Source organism: Mus caroli, unplaced genomic scaffold, assembly GCF_978045245.1.
Source record: "Mus caroli unplaced genomic scaffold, Mus_caroli_1 scaffold_1, whole genome shotgun sequence".
Lineage (NCBI taxonomy): Eukaryota > Metazoa > Chordata > Mammalia > Rodentia > Muridae > Mus > Mus caroli.
The window spans coordinates 10,635,762-10,654,050 of record NW_028227256.1 but is presented as its reverse complement, the minus strand read 5'-3'; the positions used below and the strand labels follow the sequence as shown (position 1 = coordinate 10,654,050).

Here is an 18,289-nt window from a genome sequence, read left to right as displayed (position 1 = left end):
CTCTGGTTGGGGAGAGAGAAATCCGGCCTACATAGGGCCACAAGCCTCTTCCGGTCAGAAAAGCACCGGGGCAGCTAGGGCGCAGGGTCGGCTGACACTCGCCAGCTACCCACAACACCCGCCACAGGATCTTAAGACTTCTGGTGAGCGGAACACAGCTTCTGCTCCAATCCAATTGCACGCGGGACCTGAGACTGCATTAGTTAGGGAAGCAGAAACCGGCCTGAGTAGGGCCACAGGCCTCATCCGGCCGGATCAGCACAGGGGTAGCTTGAGCACAGGGTCGCCTGACACCCGCCAGCTACCCACGACCCCCGCCACAGGATTTTGAGACTGCTGGTGAGTGGAACACAGCTTCTGCTCCAGTCCAATCACGCGGGACCTGAGACTGCTTTGGTTGGGGAGGCAGAAATCCGGCCTACGTAGGGCCACAAGCCTCTTCCGGTCAGAAAAGCACGGGGTAGCTAGGGCGCAGGGTCGGCTGACACTCGCCAGCTACCCACAACACCCGCCACAGGATCTTAAGACTTCTGGTGAGCGGAACACAGCTTCTGCTCCAATCCAATTGCGCGCGGGACCAGAGACTGCATTAGTTAGGGAAGCAGAAAACCGGCCTGAGTAGGACTACAGGCCTCTTCCGGCTGGACCAACACCGGGGTACCGCCAGCTACCCACGACCCCCGCCACAGGATTTTGAGACTGCTGGTGAGTGGAACACAGCTTCTGCTCCAATCTTTAAACACTGACAACGATAACAACTAACCCCAGAGATTACCAGATGGTGAAAGGTAAACGTAATAATCTTACTAACAGAAACCAAGACCACTCACCATCATCAGAACCCAGCACCCCCACTTCGCCCAGTCCAGGGCACCCCAACACACCGGAAAAGCTAGACATGGATCTAAAAGCATATCTCATGATGATGGTAGAGGACATCAAGAAGGACTTTAATAACTCACTTAAAGAAATACAGGAGAACATGGCTAAAGAGTTACAAGTCCTTAAAGAAAAACAGGATAACACAATCAAACAGGTAGAAGTCCTTAAAGAAAAACAGGATAACACAATCAAACAGGTAGAAGTCCTTAAAGAAAAACAGGAAAACACATCCAAACAGATAATGGAAATGAACAAAACCATACTAGACCTAAAAAGGGAAGTAGACACAATAAAGAAAACCCAAAATGAGGCAACACTGGAGATAGAAACCCTAGGAAAGAAATCAGGAACCATAGATACAAGCATCAGCAACAGAATACAAGAGATGGAAGAGAGAATCTCAGGTGCAGAAGATTCCATAGAGAACATCGGCACAACAATCAAGGAAAATGTAAAATGCAAAAAGATCCTAACTCAAAACATCCAAGAAATACAGGACACAATGAGAAGACCAAACCTACGGATAATAGGAGTGGATGAGAATGAAGATTTTCAACTCAAAGGATCAGCAAACATCTTCAACAAAATTATAGAAGAAAACTTCCCAAATCTAAAGAAAGAGATGCCGGTGAACATACAAGAAGCCTACAGAACTCCAAATAGACTGGACCAGAAAAGAAATACCTCCCGACACATAATAATCAGAACAACAAATGCTCTAAATAAAGATAGAATACTAAAAGCAGTAAGAGAAAAAGGCCAAGTAACATATAAAGGCAAGCCTATCAGAATTACACCAGATTTTTCACCAGAGACTATGAAAGCCAGAAGATCCTGGACGGATGTTATACAGACACTAAAAGAACACAAATTCCAGCCCAGGCTACTATACCCAGTCAAACTCTCAATTAACATAGATGGAGAAACCAAAGTATTCCACGACAAAACCAAATTCACACATTATCTCTCCACGAATCCAGCCCTTCAAAGGATAATAACAGAAAAAAACCAATACAAGGACAGGAACCACGCCCTAGAAACAACAAGAAGGTAATCCCTCAACAAACCTAAAAGAAGACAGCCACAAGAACAGAATGCCAACTTTAACAACAAAAATAACAGGAAACAACAATTACTTTTCCTTAATATCTCTTAATATCAATGGACTCAACTCCCCGATAAAAAGACATAGACTAACAAACTGGCTACACAAACAAGACCCAACATTTTGCTGCTTACAGGAAACTCATCTCAGAGAAAAAGATAGACACTACCTCAGAATGAAAGGCTGGAAAACAATTTTCCAAGCAAATGGTATGAAGAAACAAGCTGGACTAGCCATTCTAATATCTGATAAGATTGACTTCCAACCCAAAGTCATTAAAAAAGACAGGGAGGGACACTTCATACTCATCAAAGGTAAAATCCTCCAAGAGGAACTATCAATCCTGAATATCTATGCTCTAAATACAAAGGCAGCCACATTCATTAAAGAAACTTTAGTAAATCTCAAAGCACACATTGCACCTCATACAATAATAGTGGGAGACTTCAACACACCACTTTCACCAATGGACAGATCATGGAAACAGAAACTAAACAGGGACACAGTGAAACTAACAGAAGTTATGGATCAAATGGATCTGGCAGATATCTACAGAACATTTTAACCTAAAACAAAAGGATACACCTTCTTCTCAGCACCTCATGGTACCTTCTCCAAAATTGACCACATAATTGGGCACAAAACAGGACTCAACAGATACAAAAACATTGAAATTGTCCCATGCATCCTATCAGATCACCATGGACTAAAGCTGATCTTCAATAACAAAATAAATAATAGAAAGCCAACCTTCACGTGGAAACTGAACAACACTCTTCTCAATGATACCTTGGTCAAGGAAGGAATAAAGAAAGAAATTAAGGACTTTTTAGAGTTCAATGAAAATGAAGCCACAACATACCCAAACTTATGGGACGCAATGAAAGCATTTCTAAGAGGAAAACTCATAGCTCTGAGTGCCTCCAAAAGGAAACTAGAGAGAGCACACATTAGCAGCTTGACAACACACCTAAAAGCACTAGAACAAAAGGAAGCAAATTCACCCAAGAGGAGTAGACGGCAGGAAATAATCAAACTCAGGGGTGAAATCAACCAAGTGGAAACAAGAAAAACTATTCAAAGAATCAACCAATCAAGGAGCTGGTTCTTTGAGAAAATCAACAAGATAGATAAACCCTTAGCCAGACTCACTAGAGGGCACAGGGAAAGCATCCTAATTAACAAAATCAGAAATGAAAAAGGAGACATAACAACAGATCCTGAAGACATCCAAAACACCATCAGATCCTTCTACCAAAGGCTATACTCAACAAAACTGGAGAACCTGGATGAAATGGAGAAGTTCCTAGACAGATACCAGGTACCAAAGTTGAATCAAGATCAGGTTAATGATCTAAACAGCCCTATATCCCCCAAAGAAATAGAAGCAGTCATTAATAGTCTCCCAACTAAAAAAAGCCCAGGACCAGATGGGTTTAGTGCAGAGTTCTATCAGACCTTCAAAGAAGATCTAATCCCAGTTCTTCACAAACTATTCCACAAAATAGAAACAGAAGGTACTCTACCCAACTCATTCTATGAAGCCACAATTACTCTGATACCTAAACCACAAAAAGACCCAACAAAGATAGAAAACTTCAGACCAATATCCCTTATGAATATTGATGCAAAAATCCTCAATAAAGTTCTTGCTAACCGAATCCAAGAACACATCAAAACAATCATCCATCCTGACCAAGTAGGTTTCATCCCAGGGATGCAGGGATGGTTCAATATACGGAAATCCATTAACGTAATCCAGTATATAAACAAACTCAAAGACAAAAACCACATGGTCATCTCGTTAGATGCTGAGAAAGCATTTGACAAGATCCAACACCCATTCATGATAAAAGTCTTGGAAAGATCAGGAATTCAAGGCCCATACCTAAACATGATAAAAGCAATCTACAGCAAACCAGTAGCCAACATCAAAGTAAATGGTGAAAAGCTTGAAGCAATCCCTCTAAAATCAGGGACTAGACAAGGCTGTCCACTTTCTCCATACCTATTCAACATTGTACTTGAAGTCCTAGCCAGAGCAATTCGACAACAAAAGGAGATCAAAGGGATACAAATTGGAAAAGATGAAGTCAAAATATCACTTTTTGCAGATGATATGATAGTATATATAAGTGACCCTAAAAATTCCACCAGAGAACTCCTAAGCCTGATAAACAGCTTCGGTGAAGTAGCTGGATATAAAATTAACTCAAACAAATCAATGGCCTTTCTCTACACAAAGAATAAACAGGCTGAGAAAGAAATTAGGGAAACAACACCCTTCTCAATAGTCACAAATAATATAAAATATCTTGGCGTGACTCTAACTAAGGAAGTGAAAGATCTGTATGATAAAAACTTCAAGTCTCTGAAGAAAGAAATTATAGAAGATCTCAGAAGATGGAAAGATCTCCCATGCTCATGGATTGGCAGGATCAACATTGTAAAAATGGCTATCTTGCCAAAAGCAATCTACAGATTCAATGCAATCCCCATCAAAATTCCAAATCAATTCTTCAACGAATTAGAAAGTGCAATCTGCAAATTCATCTGGAATAACAAAAAACCTAGGATAGCAAAAACTCTTCTCAAGGATAAAAGAACCTCTGGTGGAATCACCATGCCGGACCTAAAGCTCTACTACAGAGCAATTGTGATAAAAACTGCATGGCACTGGTATAGTGACAGACAAATAGACCAATGGAATAGAATTGAAGACCCAGAAATGAACCCACACACCTACGGTCACTTGATCTTCGACAAGGGAGCTAAAAACATCCAGTGGAAGAAAGACAGCATTTTCAACAAATGGTGCTGGCACAACTGGTTGTTAACATGTAGAAGAATGCGAATCGATCCATTCCTATCTCCTTGTACTAAGGTCAAGTCTAAGTGGATCAAGGAACTTCACATAAAACCAGAGACACTGAAACTTATAGAGGAGAAAGTGGGGAAAAGCCTTGAAGATATGGGCACAGGGGAAAAATTCCTGAATCGAACAGTAATGGCTTGTGCTGTAAGATCGAGAATTGACAAGTGGGACCTCATGAAACTACAAAGCTTCTGCAAGGCTAAAGACACCATCAATAAGACAAAAAAACCACCAACAGATTGGGAAAGGATCTTCACCTATCCTAAATCAGATAAGGGACTAATATCCAATATATATAAAGAACTCAAGAAGGTGGACTCCAGAAAGTCAAATAACCCCATTAAAAAATGGGGCTCAGAACTGAACAAAGAATTCTCACCTGAGGAATACCGAATGGCAGAGAAACACCTGAAAAAATGTTCAACATCCTTAATCATCAGGGAAATGCAAATCAAAACAACCCTGAGATTCCACCTCACACCAGTCAGAATGGCTAAGATCAAAAATTCAGGTGACAGCAGATGCTGGCGAGGATGTGGAGAAAGAGGAACACTCCTCCATTGTTGGTGGGATTGCAAGCTTGTACAACCACTCTGGAAATCAGTCTGGCGTTTCCTCAGAAAATTGGACATAGTACTACCGGAGGATCCAGCAATACCTCTCCTGGGCATATATCCAGAAGATGTCCCAACCGGTAAAAAGGACACATGCTCCACTATGTTCATAGCAGCCCTATTTATAATAGCCAGAAGCTGGAAAGAATCCAGATGTCCCTCAGCAGAGGAATGGATACAGAAATTATGGTACATTTACACAATGGAGTACTACTCAGCTATTAAAAAGAATGAATTTATGAAATTCCTAGCCAAATGGATGGACCTGGAGGGCATCATCTTGAGTGAAGTAACACAATCACAAAAGAACTCACACAATATGTATTCACTGATAAGTGGATATTAGCCCAAAACTTAGGATACCCAAGATATAAGATACAATTTGCTAAACGCATGAAACTCAAGAAGAATGAAGACCAAAGTGTGGACACTGTGCACCTTCTTAGAATTGGGAACAAAACACCCAGGGAAGGAGTTACAGAGACAAAGTTCGTAGCTGTGATGAAAGGATGGACCATCTAGAGACTGCCGTATCCAGGGATCCATCCCATAATCAGCTTCTAAACGCTGACACCATTGCATACACTAGCAAGATTTTGCTGAAAGGACCCAAATATAGCTGTCTCTTGTGAGACGATGCCGGGGCCTAGCAAACACAGGAGTGGATGTTCACAGTCAGCTATTGGATGTATCACAGGGCTCCCAATGGAGAAGCTAGAGAAAGTACCCAAGGAGCTAAAGGGATCTGCAACCCTATTGTTGGAACAACATGATGTACTAACCAGAACCCCGGAGCTCTTGTCTCTAGCTGCATATGTATCGAAAGATGGCCTAGTCGGCCATCAATGGAAAGAGAGGCCCATTGGACTTGCAAACTTTATATGCCCCAATATAGGGGAATGCCAGGGCCAAAAGAATGGGAATGGGTGGGTAGGGAAGTGGGGGGCGCTATGGGGGACTTTTGGGATAGCATTGGAAATGTAATTGAGGAAAATATGTAATAAAAATATTAAAAATAAAAAAAAAAGAAAGTATTAGGAGGTGTGGCCTTGTTGAAGGAAGTGTGTCACTGGAGGATGAGCTGGGAGGTTTCAAAAACACAAGCCAAGTGCTTTCTCTCTCTCCTGCTGCCTGATGACCTGGATTTAGAACTCTCAACTGCTTCTCCAGCACCATGTCTGCCTGTGTGCCACTGTGTTTATATTATGATAATATTGGACTGAACCTCTGAAACTGTAAGCCAACCCCAATTAAATGATTTCCTTTAAAGAGTTTTTGTGGACATGGTGTCTCTTCACAGCAATGGAACACTGATTAAGACAATTTTACTAAGCCTTATCCTCCCAGGACCTTAACTGGCTCTAGAACTGTGAGATGGAAGTTACTTTTGCTTAAAAGCCACCTGGTCTGTGGTATGTTTTAAATGTTATAGAAGCCTCACCAGACTAAGGTAATAACAGCTCAACAGAAACCAAACTAAAGCACATAGAAAAAGCATGGTGGGGACCTATGAGATAAGTTCAAAACATTGTGTAGAAGGAAAGTCAATTTAACAAAACATTAGTGAAACACATTTTCCATATTATCAAAAACAGTAATTTACAGATCCAAGGAGTTTCATGAGTCGAGACTATCCATTTTTGGCTATTTTCCTATCAAATATCTTTTACTTTCTTCTAGACACTTCTTGCTCTTCCCTTGACACCCACACTTCCTGTGGTACTGAGGATAGAATCCAGAGCCTTTTGCATGATGGGTAAGCTCTGTCCTACTAACCCACATCCCTAAAATTCAGGCTATAAATTAAAGTGCTGTTCTTAGTGTTCCTCTTCTTTGTGTTCTTCTTTTGTTTTGTTTGTTGTTTTGGAGGTGTCTCTCTAAGCATTTTCCCTTGTTTATGGCTGAATCTGCACTACCCATCCTAACACTTAAAGTGTATCCTGAAAGCACCGAGATTTTGAGCCATAGGCCTTCTCTATTTCCAACATTATAAAGGAATCCTCTCATTTTCTTAGTTTTTTAATGCTTTATACATATTAAATGTTTGTTTCAATAAAGTGTATCCTGATGTCTAGCGTCCTACCTAGAAATACAGCTTCTAACATGCTATTTTAGCTCTACCAATTCCAGATGAATCCAAACCCTTACTCGTCTCATTCTACACACAATTTCCTCTAAGGCTGTTCTCCCCTACAAACCCAGAAATCAAGTCAAGACTGTCCACACTTCTCTCTGCATTCTTTCTCTTAAACTCCCATCATGAAATCCCACTAAGCTCTACCTATAGCATTCTAATGCTGTTCTAGTCCAAAGTTCCAAACTCTTCCGTATACCTCCGACAGACCAGTCCCAACATGCTATGAGCCACACGGGCAGATTTATCAGAGCAACAACTACATTTCCAGGGACAACTTTTCTATATTAGTTGCTTTTCTCAGTGCTGTGATTAAACACCTAAAAATACAACCTAATAAAGGAAGAGTATATTTTGTCTTCCAGTTTGGGGATGCAGCCCTTCACAGTGGGAAAGGCATCAAGACAGGATCTTAAGGCAACAAGTCACATTGTAACAACAGTCAAGGTCTATGAATGCTATTGCCTTCTCATCTTAATCCAACTCAGGGAATGGTACCACTCATACCTAAGATCTTCCCATCTCAACTAAGCAAACCTATAAGTTCCCTCCTGACATACCCATAGGCTTGTTCCATGATTCTCTAAAGCTCATAATGTTTGACAATGAAGACTACCATGGCAACTTTCCCTATCCATGGCCTTACAGAATTAATAATGTTAAAAAGAAATAGTCATATTACTAAAAGTGATCTCCAAATCAAAGTCAACTTCATAAAAATTCTAGTGACATTCCTCAAAGAAAATAAAAGACAATCCTCAAGTTCATATGGAAACACAAAGGCCCTGACATCAAAAACAACTTTAAACAGAAAAATGGTGGGGGAAGGTCATAATAACCTAATAATTTAACAGAGCCATAGTAACAAAAGTAGTATTGGTGCTGACACAAGAACAAACACAAAGACAAAAGAATAGACGAGAAGAGTCAAAATTAAGCCATAGGACTTCTCACAAAGGCTCATACCCAAGAGAAAAGAACCTCTTCAAACAAGTGGTGTTGGGAAAACCAGATATCTGAATGGAGAAGGCTGAAATAAAACTGTTACCTCTCACCCTATATGAAAATGCACTCAAGATAGATAATCATGTAGACCTGAGACTTTTGACTTCAATGCACAGGGAAATTGCTTCCACACATAAGAATAAGCAAGGACTTTCTGAAAAGGACTCCATCAGCTCATGAAATACTAACAAGGATTGAGAAACAGGATTGCATGGGATGCAGAGCTTCTGTAATACAAAGAAGACAAGCACTAGAATGGAAAGCAGCATGCAGAATGGAGATCTTTGCCAAATACTGGTCTGACAGGAGAGTAATATCTAGAACATACAAAGAACTGAATACTAAAACAATTGATCATCTAACCAGTAAACGCATTAATTAGACAGTTCTCAAAGGGCCAATCAAGTACATGTAACTCAAAACTCATGGATATTCCCTCTCAAACCAGTCAGAATGTCTATTGTCAGGAAAATTTAAAAAAACAAAAAAACAAAAAAACAAAAAACAAAAAACTAAATATGCTGGTGAAGATAGCAGGGTTCACGGACACCTGCAAAGCCCTGGAAATCGTTAACTCACTGTAGCCACTGAGCAAACCTTTATGGGGAGGTCACAAAACATTAATGATTGAACTACCACATCACTCCAGATGTCTTTTAACAAGCAAGTGGGTAAAGAAAATGTAGGGCCCTGGGGAGATGGCTCAGAGGATAAGAGTATTTGATGTGTGGATTCCAGCACCCATATAAAAAACCAAGCATGGCCAAGTGAGTGCTGGTAGCCCCAAGGTTGTCGGGGATAGAGACAGGAGAATCACTGTGGCTTCCTGGCTCCCAGACTGGACTCCCATGCAGGGAGAAATCCTGTCTCAAAAGAATAAGATAGAAAATGATATTCAACACCTTCCTCTGACCCTTACATGCATGAACTCATGTGTATGCAGCTGCTTAAGTGTGCAAGTGCACACACAGCACACATACACATACAAACACCACAAACACAGACACACAATTACATAGACACACAAAAGAAAATGTAGTATATATTAGCAGCCATAAAGAATAAAATTGTACCATCCATTTACATGAAAATAGATGGAATTTGAGACCATAAAGTAAGCAAAAGAAACCAAACTCAAGAAAGAAAAAATATCATATTTTGTCTAATATACAAAATCCTAGATATATATGATATAAAGTTAGAAGGGGTAAAGAAAAGGGTCAAAGGTAAAAAGGGTGGAAAGAAAAAAGATTTAAAAAGTGGGGAAAGGCAAATATGTTCTCCTATGTGTGAAAATTCAAAGCATATAAAAGTCATAAAAACAGAAATAATACTACCTCAGTAGAAGGAGAAAAGTAAGAAATACAAGAGAGGGTGGCAGAGGGAGGATGTATGTGAGTAAACTACAACAATATACATGGATGAATACATCCTAATGGAATGCACTAGATTACAAGCTGTTGAAAAAGAGCGACATTAAAAAGAAGCCTCTAAAACAAAAACAAAACAAACAAACAAACAAACAAAAAAACCCAATGCTGGTGTCTTTTGACCTCATATGACTACATGACTCATTGATCCTCTTGCTTCACATCCCATCTTATCTGCTATTTGCAGATCAGCACCAACCTCTACTCCATTTCTTTTCACCTAATTGAGAATGTGAACTTCCAAAACTGACTGGAGTACTGTTTTCCCAGGTCCCCTAAAGCCAAAAAACTTCTTTCTCATTTCACATTTTGTCTTTCTTTTAAAAAGTAAAATGCCCTATTAAATTAAACTACTGTGGTAGTGAATCTGGAAAATTCTGGCAGTACAGCAATGACTCAAAGAAACAGCAATAACACCTTTGCTAGAGCTTTGTACTGTCTTCAAATAAGAACCTTTGTACCCTTGCTCATTTGAGTACTCAGCTCCAAAATATGGCCCTGTCTGTTTGGATTAAAGAATAATAATGTTGGTTAAAATCTCTCCAGTCTCACATAGCAGCCAGCTTGTAGGAGCCCCCACCCACCTATCCCCCGAACTCTATTCACTCAAAACTCCACCTCTTGATGCTGGCCCAGACTGACCCTGCACCTCTCACTCCTGTCTCTCCAGCCTACCAGCAAGAGCCTCTCCTCCACAACACCTCCATTCCCTGAGAATCCCTCTTGGTGCTGACTCAGTCTACACACACACACACACTTTCCTATAGTTCCTTCCATTTTAGCTCCTTTCAGTCACCTACCAACTTGCCAAAGCACTATCTTCCAGGGACCAGACAGCTACAGCATCTGCCTAAGATCCAGAGACAGCAACAGCAACTGAAAACCCCACTGAACAATAACAAAACCAGACATCAACATCAAGAAATACCTCAAACACTCAAGATGCCTAGATCTGATGTAAAACACAGTATAAACAGCATGATGAGATGCCTCCACCAGAAGACAGTAACATTACTGCAGGCCCTGAGAAATGCAATATACCTGAAGTACAAGACAAGGACTTCAAAATAGCAATTATGACTATGATTAAGGAACTTAGCAAGGATATGACTAAATTCCTTCATGATGTCTGTGAAAACACAACAGTTGAATAAAAGAATGAAATCAATGCAAGACCTGAGAGTAGAATTAGACAAAGAAATAGAGTCACTAAAGAAACCAAACTGAAATAAAACCAGAAATCAGAATGTTAGGATTTCAAATAAAACCCCCAAAATTAATCTGACCAGCTGTAATGATTTGAATAAGAGTGACCAGCATAGGCTCGTATATATGAATGCTTGGTCACTGGGGAGTGATGCTACCTGAGGGTGATTCAGAGGTGTGGCCTTGTTGGAGAAGATGTGTCACTTGGGGTGAGCTTTGTTGTATCAAAAACCCAAGCTAGTCCCGGTTCTCTCTCTCTCTCTCTCTCTCTCTCTCTCTCTCTCTCTCTCTCTCTCTCTCTCTCTCTCTGCACTCTCTCTCTCTCTCTCTCTCTCTCTCCCGCTCTCTCTCTCTCTCTCTCGCTCTCTCTCTCTCTCTCTCTCTCTCCCGCTCTCTCTCTCTCTCTCGCTCTCTCTCTCTCTCACCTCTCTCACTCGCTCGCTGGCTCACTCTCGCTCTCGCTTTCGCTCTCTTTCCTGCTACCTTTAAGCATGTAGAACCCTCAGCTACCAGATCAGCCTGTGTGCTGCCATGTTCCCCACCATGAAGATAATAGACTAAACCTCTGAAATTGTAAGCAAACCCCAGTGAAATGCTTTTGTTTATAACAGTTGTCATGATCTTGGTGTCTCTTCACAAAAATAGAACACTAGATAAGACACCAACAAAGTACAAGACATAGAAAAGAGTCTTGAGTGTTGAAGACAAGTTAAAGGATACTGAGGGCTCAATCAATGAAATCTGAATAGTAATCTAAAAAAAAATATATATGCAGGCTCAAAAACTCCAGGAAATCTGGAACACTATAAAAAGACAAAATCTACGAATAAAGGGAGTGGTGAGGCACAAAGTAAGGAAAAGAATCCCATCAAAGGAAAAAATTCTAACAAAATCATAGAAGAACATTTCCCCAAACAAAACAAGAAAATGCTTATTAAGGTACAAGATGTACACAGAGCACCAAATAGACAGGACCAGAAAAGAAATTTCCCATGACATGTAATAATTAAAACACTAACTATACAGAACAACAGCACCGAAAAGGAGATTAAAATCTCTAAGGGGAAAGAACAAGTAATATATAAAGGCAGAACAACTAGAATAACACCTGGCTTCTCAATAGAAACTCTAAAAGCCCGAAGGGCTGTGGAACAGTGGACTGTACCAGGAAACTTGGTACGGTTAAGTGGGTTCAGAGAACTCTCCCCAGAAACCCAGGCACCCACTTGAAATGGTAGGCATCTCCCTGTTCCCTACCAGATTTCTAGCCCAGAACATATGACCCCACTACCCACTACCCACACTGGTCACTTAGCCCAGATCAGAGTTCTCTATTTTAATAATATTATCTAGAGGCCCTGAGGGTTTAGCCAATAAGCTTCCCTTCCCTGACATTCCTTCCTGTAAAAGTCTACTCTGAGAAGGTGGTATGCACCCATTTTCCACGATGAGGAGTCAATAAATGGTATGGATAAACATGGACTGTCTCTTTTATCAAGAACTACCCTGGGGAGCATGGAGAAGGTCTTCACCTACAGAACCACAGCCTAAGTCTCCTGCAGAAGACCCTTCTGCACTCCAAGACAACCACTGCTAAGCTAAGGACTTTCATCAATGGGTTAAACTGGAGTTCCCTGCCTGGCCTGGGGCTCATCCTTAGCCTACTGGCCCACTCCATTCCCAACTCTCTGAGACTCAGTGGCATCTAGATGTCCAGGAGTTCGGGACAGAGTTCCATGGACTCCAGACCCTTTGTTCCCAAATCCATGCAGTTTCCAGTGTCAGCTGAACTCCTAGGAGCTTGGGAACCTCAGCTTCAGCCTCCCATATCCTAGACTGTGATTTTCCACCCAATGAGTGGAGTATTGATGCTTCCCTAAAGCCCATCACCCAGTGGCAGAGGAGGAAGGGCCTGTAAAGATTTTCTACAAATTCTGAGAGACGTCTATCAATCAAGACTATTATACCCACAAAAACTAGCAATCACAATTGACAGAGAAATAAAAACATTCCACAATAAAACCATATTTAAGCAGTATCTATCTACCAATCCAGCTCTATGGAAGGCACTAAAAGGAAAACTTTAGCCTGGTGAGGATAACAACAGAATTGACAAATGCCAGGACAGAAATAAAAGCAGGGAGAAAGAAACACATGCCATAACATCAGAATGGCAGGAACCAATAAACACTGATAATTCCTCAAACAAAAAACACAGATAAATAGATTGGATTTAAAAACGGGATTTATCCTTCTGCTACAGACAATATATACACCTTAACATCAAGGATAGACATCACCTCAGGGTAGGCATAGCCATTTTAATAGACAAAACTGACTTCAAACAAAACTAATCATAAGAGATAGGAAAGGACACTACATACTCATAAACAGAAAAATTCCCCTAGAGGATAATGTGGTAATAAACATGTACACATCAAACATGGGGCACCAAAGTTGATAAAAGAAACTACTACAGCTTTAATCACATATGGACCTTCACCTGCTGATAGTGGAAAACAGCAGTACCCCATTCTCACCAACAGGAAGGTCATCCAGACATCACTAAACAGAAAAATGCTGGAGATAGCGGACATCATAAATCAAATAGCCCTAATAGATATTACAGAACATTTCACCCAGACACAACTATCTTCTTTTCAGCACCTCATGGAACTTCCTTCAAATTGAAAACATCAGAAAGATTGTCTTCCAAGAGACACAGGGAGAGTCAGCATTCCTAAATCAATTAACATAATCGATTACAGAAACAGCCTGAAAGGTAAATAATATGATTATTTCACTAGATGCAGAAAGGGCCTTTGGGGGGGAAAAAACCTTCATGATAAAACAACAACAACAAAAAACTAAAAATTCTATCAGGAAATTTTTTACAGCTGATAAACACTTTCAGCAAAGTAGCTGGATATAGAGTTAATACACGAAACTCAGTAGCCTTACTATATACAAATGACCAAAAAACAGAGAAAGAAATCTGAGGAGCAGTACATTTTACAATAGCCTCAATATATATATATATATATATATATATATATATATATATATATATATACCTTGAAATAACATTAAGAAAACAAGCAAAAGACTTGTATAATAGAAACTTTAGGACATTGAAGAAAGAAATTGAAGAAGACATCATAATATAGAAAGGTCTCCCATGTTCATGGATTGGTAGGATTAATATTGTGAAAATGACCATTCTACCAAATGCATTCTACAGTTTCACCATAATCCCCATCAAATAGTCCAACTCTTCGCAGAAATTAAACCATTTTTAGCTTTATATGGAAACACACACACACATAAAGACAGCTAGGACAATCCTGAATAATAAAATAATGTCTGCAGGTATCACTATCCAAGATTTCAAATTGTAGTACAGAGCTACAAGTAATTAAAAAACAACATGGTATTGGGATAAAGACAGACATGTTGATCAATGGAATCAAATTGAAGACCCAAATACAAATCCACAGACCTATGATTTTTGACAAAGAAGCCAAAAAGCACACTGAAGGAAAAGCAGCATCTTAAACAGATGGTGCTTGTCAGACTGGATGGCTGTATGTGAAAGAATGCAAAGATTTCCATGTTTGTCACCCTGCACAAAATTCAACTCCAAATGGACCAAGAACCCAAACCGAAGACCATGGTACTCTGAATCTCATAGGAAAGAACGAGGGACACAGTCTTGAACTCATTTGCACAGGGAAGGTCTTTCTGAACAGGACACAACACAAAGCACTAAGATCAACAACTAATAAATGGGACCTCAGGATGCTAAAACTCTGCATGGCAAATAGTGGACACCACCTTTCAGGCAAAGTGGGAGGCTACACAAAAGGAAAAGGTTTTTACAAATTATGCACACCTGATAGAAGGTTAAAAAATAAATTGTATAAAAAACTAAAAACCAACCCTCAAGAAAACAAATAACCAAAGATAAAAATAAGGGGGAGAAGTAACCAGCTCTCAAAGATGAAACACAAGTGGCTGAGAAGCACTTAATGACATGGTGAGCCTTCTTAGCTGTCAAGGAAATGTACATGGAAATTTCACTTTTCACCAGTCAGAATGGCTGATATCAGCAAAACAAATGACTGCACATGCTGCCAAGGATGTGGGAAAAGAGATCTCCTTCTCCATTACCAGAGGGAGTACAAACATGTATGCCATTATGGAAACCAGTGGTGTGGTGGTTCCTCAGGAAGCTGGGCATAAGTCTACCTATATCACTCTTGGGCATATACCCAAAGAATGCTTCATCCCACATCAGAGATATTTAACCCTGTCATTCAAACCACTACAGAGAGGAATGGGGTATAGGGTGTAGTGATGAAAAGAGAAGGCTCTGTTAAAGAATCTAGAAAAGGTCTTTGACTTCAGTAATGATTTACATTAAAACTAAATGCTTGAGAAACAATTATTATGTGCACTTCTTCCAAATAAGGAACCCTTCACACTTGACTGTCTAAATTTAAAAACAGACCTTCTGCTTGGATAAAATGGCGGTGCTGGGGATTTGTACTCACCTTGTGAAAACTCCTCCTTGCAAGCAATGAAGTAGAAGAAAATAATGTTCATTTTCTTGTCCTGCTTTCTCTAAGTCAGCCTTCAACCATGAGTAGCTAAAACAATGGACTATGAGTGTTCCACAAAGCACAAAGCTCAAGGTTAAAACACCAAGAACATATTGTCCATCATGGAAGTACCTAACAGATAGGACAATGTCCGCAACTAAATCAGTTACATAGATTATAATGCCCAAAACGGACATCATAAAATTACACTTGGTATATTTCATTATGAAGGACTGTGGCTATTGCCTAGTTACTCCTTTTCAGATACAAAAATAGGGGAAAATGCCACAATGAATACTAGTGTATCTTTTGGGTTAGCATTGAATTGTAATTTATACTCTGAGTCTAACTAGTAAAAAGAATATGGTGATATAGTTCAGTGATAGAGTGTTTATCTAACATTCATACATTCCTATATTCAGTCCTATATTCAGTACCTAGTACCAAAAATAAATAAATAAATATTATGAAATTGGAACACTAAAACAAAAGTGAATAACTTTAACTTCCTTTAAAAAAAAAAAATCTCTACTCCAGATCAAGTGGTACAAGAAGGCCTTGCTGTATCTTCTCCTCTGCTGTGATCTTCATTACAGATAACAATGTCTAAAACAGAGAAAAACCATGTCGTTAACTCTTAACTATAAAGCCTGGCCCACGGTGTTATCAAGGTCCTGTGTTTCTAAATATAATATCTGCACTAAATATACTTCTTATATTTGGAAAAGTCTCAAAAATATAATCATTGTTGATAATGTCATCTCAAACTCAAGTACTTACCATTTAAATTTAAAACTCTGTCTTCTCATGGGATATTTATGACAGGACCATTTCTATTGGCCAAAAAATATACATGCAAACAACCTGAATGTTACTTGATTCCAAATCACACTACAGAGCCATAATAGCAAACGCATACATGTATACCAATGGGTCAGATTAGAGGACCAGAACTAAGCCCACTCAGACACAGCGGTTGGATCCTTCACAAGTGCCAAAGCATGCACGAGGGAAAAGACGGCCTGTTTGAGCCATGGCGCAGGGGCTCTGGATATCCACACACAGAAGAATGAAATTAGATTCCTATCTCTCACCTACAACAATCAGTTCAGAATTAATCAAAGACCTTAATGTAAGGCTTGAAACTTTAAAATAAATAGAACTTAGGAAGAAAAACTGAAAATACAGGCACAGGCAAGAACTCTGTAGAAAGGATTCCGACAACTCAGGAAATAATATCAAGAATTGACAAATAGTCATTCAATTGTTACCTAGATTATACACACACACACAAACACACACATACACACACACACACACACCTCTAAACACTGAAACAACAAATATTCTAACTAATGGACAAGTGAATTGAACAGGTAGCTCTCAAAAATAACAAATAAAACTAGTCAATAAACAATTTAAATATGTTTATTTATGGAAACACTAAGAAACATTCAGTAAAACTATATTGACTGGCTAGAGAGAGAATTCAGCCAGAAAGAACAAGTATTGCTGCTCTGGCAGATTTGAGTTTGAGCCAGGCGTGGTGGTGCACACCTTTAATCCCAGCACTCGGGAGGCAGAGGCAGGCGGATTTCTGAGTTCGAGGCCAGCCTGGTCTACAGAGTGAGTTCCAGGACGGCCAGGGCTGCACAGAGAAACCCTGTCTCGAAAAACCATAAAAAAAAAAAAGATCTGAGTTTGATTCCCAGTACCCACCAGTTCCCGACACTAATATCAGGCAACTGGCAACTGCTTATCAACTTCAGTTCCAGGGATGTCATATTCTTATTTCATGGCATACATTCTGATTTGTGCAAACATCACACACACACACACACACACACACACACACGATTTAAAATAAAGAATAGATCTGAAATAACTAACTAACTATGCTGAGAGTCCATCTCACTCAATCTGAACATTAAATCATCAGGCTGTGGCATGAAAGAACCCTTTATGTACTGTGACTGTGAATATACATTTCTGTAGTCACTACAGTATGGAAGTTCCTCGTCTAGGTAGCAGTCTAGATGTTTACCAATGAGTGAATGGGAAAAGAAGGTGTGCAATAACTATTCACTATTTACTACTTGCAAGAAAATGAGTGAAGTTGCAGATTATCATGTTAAATTAAAGCAGCCTCAGAAAGACAAACATTGCATGTTTTCGCTCATGTGCAGAATCCAGACTTTAAAATGATACTCAAGAAAAGGACAATTGGAAAGGCGAGGCAGAAAAAGGAGTGAATTAGATTGGCATATATGATATGCATGCATAAGAACAGCACTAATGTTTTTTGTAAATTAGAGACAACTATTTATTTCTAATCTCACGAGGTCATTTTTATTCCCACATGTACATATCTGAAATAAGTAGACTGGAAGACAGGGCATCATATATTTTCATTCTTCCTCTTTTTAAATATAATCCC

At 39.7% G+C, this 18,289-nt stretch overlaps 1 protein-coding gene across 2 annotated transcripts in view; it reads right to left on the bottom strand.

The window, feature by feature from the left end:
- The window catches only part of Xkr9 (XK related 9), a 49,621-nt gene that overhangs the window by 29,764 nt on the left and 1,568 nt on the right, over positions 1-18,289 (bottom strand). For both annotated transcript variants that reach the window (XM_021168640.3, XM_021168649.3), the window contains exon 2: positions 15,805-16,458. In XM_021168640.3, coding sequence (XP_021024299.1) covers positions 15,805-16,076 — 272 coding nt within the window. In that variant the 5' untranslated portion in view covers positions 16,077-16,458. The remainder of the gene's footprint in view (positions 1-15,804; positions 16,459-18,289) is intronic.